At 42.6% G+C, this 10,614-nt stretch overlaps 1 protein-coding gene across 1 annotated transcript in view; it reads left to right on the top strand.

Annotated features, from left to right (window-relative positions):
• The window catches only part of LOC104126119 (ubiquitin-conjugating enzyme E2 E1), a 46,948-nt gene that overhangs the window by 1,701 nt on the left and 34,633 nt on the right, over positions 1 to 10,614 (top strand). The window contains exons 2-3 of the mRNA XM_009638630.2: positions 565 to 653; positions 2,799 to 2,849. Of these exons, the coding sequence (XP_009636925.2) occupies positions 565 to 653; positions 2,799 to 2,849 (140 nt within the window). The remainder of the gene's footprint in view (positions 1 to 564; positions 654 to 2,798; positions 2,850 to 10,614) is intronic.

The raw sequence follows: 10,614 nt of genomic DNA, 5'->3' as shown, positions 1-10,614 counted from the left end.
TGGAGACGGTCACCCCCCCCCACAGCCCCGTCCCTTCCCGCCCCCCCCACGTGCCTCCCAGGAACCCAAGGGACCAGAGCTGTTCCATTTTTATCTCCTACACCCCTAGGCTGGATAGTGGTGGGTGGTGATGGCTCCTCTTGCATGTGCAGTTTGGGGGAGATTAGAAGGAATTGCTCTGAGCTTCCCTGATCCTCGCCATCGTCCTTGTTCCAGCCTCTTCTCCTCTCATTTCGCACTTGCTTTCTGAGAGGAAGCTTTGGAAGTCCCTTTCCCCCTGCTCCTCGGTATTACTAGTGCAGGGGGAGGCTGCTGCTCCTCCCGCTTCGACTGTAGGGCCCAAAGAGGAGAGGGAAAAACAAGGACCCCTTAAAAGCAGCATGACCCAAACACAGAGCGAGATTGTCAGCGGCCTTTCTCTGTGTGTTTGTGTTCACTGTTTGTTCCCCACGCCCCATGGTGTCTCCTCTCCAGGTTGGGGTGTGTGGTGGGGGGGTCGCTATGTCGGATGACGATTCGAGGGCCAGCACCAGCTCCTCCTCATCTTCATCCTCCAACCAACAGACAGAGAAAGAGACAAGCACGCCTAAGAAGAAGGAAAGCAAAGTCAGCATGAGTAAAAACTCAAAGCTGCTATCTACCAGTGCCAAGAGGTGAGGCGGCAGTCAGTTTTCTCACTGATTCGCTGCATCTTCTCTCCTTCCTCATTTTATTTTGCTCCGTTCCCCCGCTGGCTCCCGTGCTGCTCCCGTTCCTCATCTCCAGCCCTTACACTCAACCTTTCTGCACGAAGCTGCCATTGTCTCACTTTTTTCAGTGTCTTGGTGCAGCGAGTGTCTGCCCACCTTCCCTGCTCTCTGGTCTCTCTTCCTGCTTCTTCCTCTGTTCCGTCCCAAATATTTTTCTGTCTTGTCTTCCTCCAGGCTGTTATTCTGTCCCTCAATTATTTCCACTCTCTTTTCCTTTTTCCTTATTGGCATCAGTTATAGGGGTGGTGTAGGATTGGCATGTAGGACCTTAATTCCTTCTCTGTTGCTGGAAGCGACATGGTCCTGAGTAAGGCATTTGCATTTCAACGTCAGTTTCCCTCTCTGTAGGTTGGGATTGATCTGGAGTGGCTTTTTTTCTTTCCAGGGCTGCTTTGGGGATTAATGAATGTTTGTGAAGAGTTTTGAGTTTGCTTGCACTGGGGGCGTGCATTCCAGTGCAAGTGGTGTAATAGAGCCCCAAATCTTTTCCACCAAATACATTACTGTTTTTCTGTCTGCTCATCACTTATATTGAATTTTCTGTGTATGGTTGGATGTTGACTAGAATAAATAATCCACAGCACGTCCACCGTGGACATTCTGCTCTAAAATAGTCTTTGCTCACAGCGCCGGGTGGGTTGGGGTTTTTTTTTGAGAATGAAATCATTTTTATTCCAGAATAATGTCTACATATGCCTGCATAGAATAGTAATTCCAGCTGCGTCAGTCAGTTTTCTTCACCTGGACAGACTCTTGGAGCCACTCAGTTTTTTAAAAAAATAAATTGTTACTCTTTCTTATTTATTCTGTGTTTCACCTGAATTCAGCACCATCCTGCTCCAGGGAACTAAGCTGGCAAAGGGAAGTTTTCAAGCAAACTTGCAGTACTTCAGTAAGAATAACAAACCATCTCACTGAACAGCTTTACCAGGCAGCACAGAGAGGTTGCATCTGTAGGCGTCAAAAGCAACTGGGGTTTTAGGCAAATGCCCCGTCCTTGCAACTAAGTTCTCTGTGGCTTTGTAGAATTTAGGCACTTTGGTCATTCCAGATCTCCACTCAGCAGGTTTCCATGGCAAACTGACATAGATAGTGGCAAGCGGTGTTTATATGTCACGCCCTTAACTATTTTAAAAAGGCGACTGTAAACTGCCTAATGTGAAAAGGCTGAGGTTCTCGTGTATGACAAGTGGAAGAGAGGCAGAAGATGCTGGCTGAGTTTAAAGGAGGAGGCAGGCAGACTTGAGTGCTGGGTGGGGAAATCTGGAGGGGAAGCCTGAGTGACAGTAATGGGACTCCAGGGAAGGGGTTGATAGCTGGTTGGGCATTTTGTGGCAAAAGCAGTGTGAGCCCAGAATAGTCTGGGCTGGGAGGACAGGGTGTTGTCGGAACGTGGTGAAGCGAGGGAGCGTCTGGAGTCCTGAGGGAGGGGATGTGGGGATGTTGTGTGGCTCGTGAGGGTGAAGAGAGGGGAGAACTGAAGGTGGCAGGAATGTGCAGGAGCCTGGGGAAGAGATATTCACCTTCCTTTAAGTGTCCTTGGGAATGGCGCAGTTATTCGCTCCCTTGGGGCTGGTGTTTTTTCTCAGGATGGTGATGGAAAGCTGGGGGGGAGAGGGGGAGAGCCAATTTGGCAATGACTGTTTCTCTCAATCCGGCGAGACAAAATTCCTTTTCAGACTGCTGTTTCCTCCTAGCGCTTGGTGCGCTGCATTTGCAGAGGTTTTCCCTCATTTACAGGCTGGCTGGCAGAGTAAAGCAGACAGTCTTTTCCACTGCCCCTGTGTGGCTGGCATCTTCATGGGAGCATACAACAGTGCACCTGGCTGGGTTCAGAGCTCAGTGCCTGTCTGCTTTTAGGACCGTCTCTGTAACAGGGGGCCTGTCCTGCTTAGTGCGTTAGGACTGGGTGGGAGGCTGCAGCTGAGAGTGGCCCTCTCTTTTGTGGTGCTGCAAACTGGCGGTGACAGTATGTCTGTGAGGCGTATGTGTTAACTGCCATCCCACACAGTGACTTACCTTTGTTCTTTCTTGCTTTTATTGCCACAGGATTCAGAAGGAATTGGCTGACATCACCTTAGATCCACCTCCCAACTGCAGGTTGGTGTCGATTCCTTCCCTGAGGAGGGTGGGGGAAGGTGAGGGGCTGAAGTGTGCCTGTGCGTGTTGTAGCTGTCCTCAGAGGCTCGGGACAGAGCAGAGGAATGGCTCTTCAGGTGGCTGACAGTACTTTTGTGAATGCTTGGAGGACTTTTAAATAGTTTCCAGGTAGGGGGGCTTTCAGAGATTAAATGTGTTTTGATAAGAGTTTTCTGTTTGTTTTGAGGGTTGTCTTGTGTTTTGGTTTTTTGTTTTTGTTTTTTTTTTTTTTTAAATTGCATTTCAATCTGTTATAGTGCTTTGTGTGTATGTTTCCGAAACTGCCCTATAAAGAAGAGCGTGAAAACTTTCTCCTTGTTTGTTTTTTCTGTTTTATAAATCTAATGCCTGACTGCACTAATCTTATATAAATAAGAGCCCTGCCAAGGAAGCAGAGAATAGTAAAATGCTACGAGCTTTTTAGCTCAGAGAGTTCTGTTGTGAACGGTAACTTGCAGTGGAGGAGAAGCGTGAATTTGTTGCTCAGTGGGTGCCCTACGGGAGCACACATGTTAGCTGATGAAATAACAAACAGGGATATTCTGTTGCCCTTTATAGAGCAGCTTGGTTTTAAGTATGTTTTAGAAACTTGTACTGTTTGTTTAAAACATCTAGCAGGTTGATTTGGTTCATTGCATGGTGGCCCAAGCCTCTTTGCATTTGGAGAGGAGGCAGTAGTAGTGTAACATCTTTGGTTGTGCTTGTTCATTTGAGAGGAAAGCGGTTTTTGGTCTGGTCTATGCTGTAGTTGCCAAAGCACAACTCTGTTCCTGTCTTGCTGTGGCTGAGGTTTGAGGCCTTTCGGTGTTGGTAATAGTAGAAATCAGAGAAAACTCTGTTTATAAATAACTATTTAAGTTGGTCTTTTTAGTACTGAGTTGCCACCCACAAATGCACGTGAACCCTTTTATTGAAGCTTTTTGCCGCTGTTAGTCTGCAGGGAGGCATTAGCACGAGAGTTAGCCTGACAGGTCCAGAGCCACCCTTTCAGTACCAGTCCCCAGGATCATCATTAATGAAAGGAGGGATGGGATGAGGCATGTGAGTAGAGGTCTATGCTGATGCTAAGGTTTTTGTGCTGTCTGGAAGATAACCGATGAGCTCTGAAATCTTTAGCTGTGACAATATTGTTTTAGTGATAGTAATGACTACCTGAATATCACAAGAGTTTCCACCTTTTGGGCTGGAGGTGTCCGTCCTGTCTGCATCCTGGTTCAGGTCCTGTGTCAGGATGAAGTCCACCTGCTTTTCCCTCCTCCCACCATAACCTGATTTTCATGGGAAAGAAACCCAGAAGCACAGCTCAGAAAGGCACTGTGGCTTGCTTTGTAGGTAACTGAGTCTGGATGATCAAGCTGCTGGGACTGCGGTCTGAACTTTGCAAATCTATCCAGAAGTCACGATAGTATATGAGTATGTCAGATTGCAGGTTTCATCCGAAGGTTTGCGTAAATAATATTAGAACCCTAATTTGTCCTTGTTTCAACTGGCATCATTCACAGGTAAAGATGAGCTAGCAGACCACCTGTCAAAATAGAATGTGGTTTTGATTTTTTTCTTTTTTTAATTACATAAACCACTGAGGATAATGCACTTCAAGGCCCACATACTAAGTTTGTGTTGTTTCAGCCTTTATAAATACTTCTAATGGTAAAAATTAGTTCACAGCACAAGTAGTGGTGATTAATCTTCGCCCATAATGCAATCAGAAGTATTCTGCGTTCCTTCCGACCTTCAAATGAGTGACAGTGAAGGCTGGCAACTCTTGCAAATAATACATGAAACTGGTGTAATTGTTACTGTCTCTGAATATGTTAATAGGTAGGAAAATGTGAATGGAGGGGTTTGTGTGTGTGTGACCAAAGGAGTTTTGGTATTGCTCATCTTGGGGTGAAGTCATCTTACTTCAGTAAAGGTAGCGCTGAGAGTGAAGGAGAACAGCTCCGCTTATGGCTAACGAGGTTCCGATTGCACAGTCAGGCACCGGGAGTTTGCTTCTGTAGCAGCTGGTTTGTAAAAGGGTAGGCAGGTGCTGATTGCCGCAACCATGAGATGAGTTTCAGCTATCGCAGTCACGGGGAAAGTTCACCTCTTGTGGAAAAAGAAATAGAAATAGTCAATTGGAGAGTGTGAGGAGATTAAGCAAGTGAGAAACTCTGGTTGCTGCATGATGTTTAACATTGCCAAAATTTGCTCTGGGGAAGCCTGCTAACAGTGTCACTGCTTTCCTTTATTTTTTTTTATTTTTCCCGTTCGTATGAACATTATTAGCATGCTGTGAGGGAGGTATTAAATACATAGTTCCAGAACTCAGTTTCAATTTCCTGCCTTCATGACTTTGCCTATCCTCACCTTTCCTCTGACCTCCAGCCCCTCATCTCTCTGCTGCCTTTGTGCCTCTACAGACTTTTTTCAGGTGTCACTAGTGGGGGGGCAGTCCTTTGCTTTTGGGCATCTCACTCTCTCCTGCAAGACTAATCTCGAAATGTACATATTCGGGGAGCTGTGTATAATACCAGGTACTACCTATTTCGCTGCCAGCTTTACGGGTGCCAAAGTCTCAGAAGTCACATTTGAGAATGTGCGTCCAAAAGTGTATCCTGTGTTATGTTGGAAATGCAATATTCTTATTTTCTCCTGGATGTGTGTTCTTATACCCCTCACCACTGTCTTTGTGTTTTCCCCTGTGCCGTGCCCATGTTCAATAGCAGTTCATTGTTAGCCGTGCTTTAATTTTTGGCCTCATTGCAAAGTGCTGTGCTTCTTCCAGTCTTATTGCAGTAATGGGAGTTCAAGACATTTAACAGCAGCTCTGCATATTGAAAGAAAAAGCTTTAGGTTGTAAATGATTTTTAGTAAGAACTGTTTTATTTTTCTTCTTATAAAACACCACATATAAGATGCAATTACAAATAATGAAAAACATTTGATATTTCAAACAAAATAGCTTAAAAACAAATTAGTTTCATTTTTATTTTTGCAGTGACCGTATTTTCATGTGTGTAACCCACAGATTATCTGTTAAAAAAAACAAAACAAAACAAAAAAACCCCAACCTGAACCAGACCCCAAACACACTCAACACCCTGTGATTGAGCAGCTGTGTGGGTTTTACACATATGTGGGTAATATGAGGGGAAGTTTATCCCAGAACTTCCTCTCCCCTCACTAGTTTCCTTGCTTCTGGTTTTCCATAGCTTGCCTGTGTCCCCCAAATGCTTACCGGTGCTCATCTCTCATTGACTGCTTCATCATCCCGCATAGTCCCTTTGCCCCTTATGTCTCCCTCCCCAGGCTGTGATTTTGATTTTACACAGGCTAGTACAGTCACTTGTAGAGAGGTGCAGAATATGTGCGTGGAAACAGTGTATGTTTGGCCTGCATTCAAAAAGTAGATTTTTTGGACTTGAAGACATTTTCTAAAAAGGCGTATTTAATACACTTTTCAAATTTGTGGATTTCTGATGGAGGCAATGCTGTCCTCATAAGTGTCCTAGTGTAGTGTACGGGTAGCGTTCAGCTACTTCTGAGTAGTTCTTGCCTTCTTCATTGTTTTCGGTAAGCTGTTGCTCCAGAGGTCTTTAATTTTCTGTTGTCTGCGAGGTGATTTGACTTCTGATATTAATACTGAGTTATGAAACTTGTGGCTTTCGAGTTCAAAGGGTGGTTAGTGGTTAATATGAATTGGAGAGTTAACTGTTTGGACCTGAAGTGTTTCAAACCTTTTAAAAGGGTACCTGGTGATTTCTCTTCCTACTTTGTATTGTATCAGGAAGTTTTAACTCTCGTTTTAGAACTCAAAGAAGGTACCTAGATTTTTGGTCTTCTCTACATGTTGGTGATAGAGGAGTATGTCGTGTCTGTGTGTTGGGTCATGGAAGTCTGCGCCCGCGTCTCTCTGCAGATGTCAAAATAAGGCTCCATCTTGCTACGTAGGCAGACCTGATCTTTGTTTGTAGATAACACTTGTATTGTGCCAAAGCTTTCCTTCTGTCACTGTGACAAGGTTTTGAAAGCTTTAACAGAACTTAAGTACTGTTTATTCTCTTTATGTCATTTATTTGACCTCTGTATCTAAACATCTCCTGATAGTAAATCTGCTAATTGCTGTGAGATTATGAAATAAATGGGGGAAAACGTTTTAGGGATGGGGAGCTGCAGCACACAAAAAAACAAGTGGCTTGTCCAAGGTCACGCAGGAAGTCTGTGGCAAAGCGGAGGAATGGATGTAAACCTCCTTTGTTTCGGGGTAACCCACAGCTGAGCTCTTCTGCGGGAGCTCTGCGCCTCGGTTGCGTTGTGAGCAGGGCTTTGGATTTGTGCGTTACTGGGTGTCTGGTATTGGCTGTATGTAAGCATGGTAATTGAACATTATTTTTCCCATCTGTGTAGAGGGACCAAAATGGATATTAACTAGAATTAATGTTTTTTAATCTTTCTTACCCAAACTGAAGCAAGTTTGTCTCCACATGACTCATTTAAGTCCGGATAGGCAAGACCAGCTGTTATTTAAACAAAAATAATTTTCAGATCTTTACTGAATGAGGCATTTGCCTGCAAGGCTTACTATTGCTTCAGAGTGAAATGCTATCACAAATTCATTATTTAAATAATAATAAAATACATTTGTGTTTCCTGGCTCCTTCAGCTCAGTTTTTGTAAATTCAACGAATAAGGGCCAGATCTCCCTGAGAGTCTTGTGAAAGTTAACTGTCAGCACTTAATAAATCTATGCCTCAATATATATGGTGGGGAGAAATGCTCTCTGCTATAATGTGTGGAATATTCATAGTTTTCAAAACTTTGCAATGTGGAATTAAGATTTCTTGGCTAGAGAGAAGTCTGCAGAAAATATGTGGCTCAAAGGCTGGTTTGAACTCAATAGTTTCATATTATAATTAATATATTTCATCTACATACCATGAAAGTCTGTTTTGATTACATTTGTTTTTATGGTGCTTGTAATTTTTTGCAAATGTATTTTTCTCAATACCTCCAACTCTAATAATGCTTTAAGTGCTTTTGCTTTTAAATCTAGTGTATTATCTAAGGATGGACTGTCACTGTTAAACTATAATATCGGTGTTGGTTTTATTATTTTCATGCTTGGAGTAGTCCTTCCTCAATATATCCGTTTTCTAGCATAAACTTTCTGGCCTTAGAATTTGTAATTAAAAATCTTAATTTCAGTAAGATTTTTTTGTTTGTTTTATTTTAATGTTCACAGTCAAATTATTAGAGCAAGAATGACACAAATGCTAGGTTTTACTTCCTTGTAGAAATAAAAAATGCAGATCATGTTTAATGAAAATTATCAGCTTGCAAAAGTGGTTTTAGCACCTTTTTTTTTTTTCTCCCCTCGTGCCGTTTCTCTGAAATGGGAGTGTTTTCTGTGAGAAGTTTCCAGCTGTAGGTTAGGAAGGACCTTCGTAATTAGTGCTGTGTGTAGTTGAAAAATATCTTTTGTCATATAAACTACCAGTGGTTCAGCATTCCCTCCCCCCTTTGTTTGGCACATGATCCCTGGAGAAATAACTCTTCCTTTTGAAACGGTGTATTAACTAATTTAGAGATCCTCTGCAGCTGTGTATGGTCTAGCTTGCAAACCATAAAAACAATACCATTTCTACACTCGGTGAATGTGAAGCATGTGTAGGTAGCAGCTCCTGCAGGCGAAGTCCTCTGCCTGACGTACTCAGACAATATCTGCACAGGAGCAGCTTCTTTGCTGTGGATTGATTAACTAATATTGCAGGAATTCACCTTTCTGAAGATATTTCTGGGTTTTATTTATTGACTCCCTTTAGAAATCAGAAACGTTTTGATGGCCAGGCTGCTCGGACGCTGTGGCAGGAGCTGGCTGATGCTGGGGTAGATTTTGTTTGGCACATCCTGGCTCAGTAATTCCCAAATGAACTGCATTCTGTGCTCTTGCATGCCAAACATTGGAACGATGAATCTTGGAGAGCGGCTGTGAAATTGTATCATGGCTAAGAACAAAGAGGACTGAAATCCCTTCTGTGCGCACTGTCTTGTATACCACTTAATTTTATTATTTGAATTTCAGCTTTGCTGCCCTTGGAGGGCACTGTGCAACTGTGTTTATGATGCTGCGTATGTGTTTTATCTGACAAATTCTAATATTTCCTCTTGGTTATGCAGTCTTTAATTTGGTTTTGTTTCGGTTGTATTCCAACTCTGTCTGTCTAGGGTTTTATATTCAATATGTGTATAGCAGCAGGTTATATGTCTGGTTTTGTTTTAAGAAGTATTCATTTTATATATATATATATATATGGTATTTTATAGACATAAAGGGAAACACTGTGTGGAGTATTCATACTTTAAGGGCTTGAATCTATCTTGTCTTTTTATATGAAGACAAAATTATCCACGGAGAACTGGCTAGTCGAGGGGATTTAGAAGTGGTAGGGGATGGTGTTGTGTTTGAGGATTTCAACGTGGGCAGGTTGCTAGTGACTGGGAGCTTTGTGGTTTCTGAAGAATGGGTTGGTCTTGAGAACCGATAAGATGCCATCTGACAAGATGTTAACTTTGGCCCTGCTGCCGAAGGGGGTTGTACTGGGAATGGAGACGGAGCTCACTTGCACCGGTACAAGTTGTGTTGATGGATTAGGGTTATTGGTGAGTTAGTGCATAGCAAAACTTCTGCAGCCTCTGCCTGCACTCTTCTGTAATTGTACGTGACAGACCAGCCTTCCATACAGCTCCTCTGTAAACGTATTTAATGTACTAAGCGAAAAGAAGATATCTTTTTATGTGAATGGGTTAAGAGATTATTGCACATCTGTGCAGACTTGCTCATCACAGAGTTAAGGGCTATGCTTTCTCCAGCAAAGAAAGTGCTTTAAACTAGCTTAAATTAATGATGTAATTTAGTCATTATAGTAGAATCTTGCCAATCTGTACGTTTATTTGAATGAAATAAGTTTATACTTATTTTTCCCTCTGAGGCTTAACAGTGGAGGTCTGAATACCAACTTTGTTATTTTACAAGATGAACTAGAGAACATGTATTGTCAAGTACTATAAATAAACTACAACTGTCAAAATAAACACTGTACACTCTGGAATTCAGAGGGGTTTTCTTGTTTCTCTTGCCAACTTGCAAATTTCAGCAACATGCAATTGGTCTTCCAAGGCATTTGTGGGAAGTGTAATGGTTAATACAGTGCATTTAATACATATTTTCTGTGCATGAGGGGCTAATTGACATTACCAGGAGAATATATCACAGATGTGTATGCTTAACTTGCAACATCCAATATGCAATGTTCTTTTCTTTATTAACCTGGACTCCCTGGGATGGGAGGTGGGTGAGAAAAGGAGAGTGGGGCATGCAGGTTGTAGCTCCGGGCAGATATAGTGTTTGATTCCCCACGCTCCCTCCAGTCTCTTCCATGATTTCACAACTGAAAATATAGATCAGGTAAGATTAAGTTGAGCTGTTCTGAGAACTGGGTCCAGGCCAAGTTTTGGCAGTTCATTTGTTTAAGAGAAAATACAAAGTAATTGGATTAAAGAGGTTGTACGATTAATGATGTAGAGTCCTGTTAAATTTCTCTGCTTCTCTATTTCTGTGAATCAGTGCAGAATTGAAGGCTTGATTCCTCTAAAGGCTTCACCTTTTAGAGTCAAAAGTTAGCATAAACCAAATCAGCATGTTAGTTAGAAGTATTTTGCACTTTCTTTGTATCAGTGTAAT

The sequence above is a fragment of the Egretta garzetta genome, unplaced genomic scaffold, assembly GCF_000687185.1.
Source record: "Egretta garzetta isolate BGI_Z169 unplaced genomic scaffold, ASM68718v1 scaffold94, whole genome shotgun sequence".
Classification (NCBI taxonomy): domain Eukaryota; kingdom Metazoa; phylum Chordata; class Aves; order Pelecaniformes; family Ardeidae; genus Egretta; species Egretta garzetta.
This window is presented reverse-complemented; position numbering and strand designations above follow the sequence as displayed.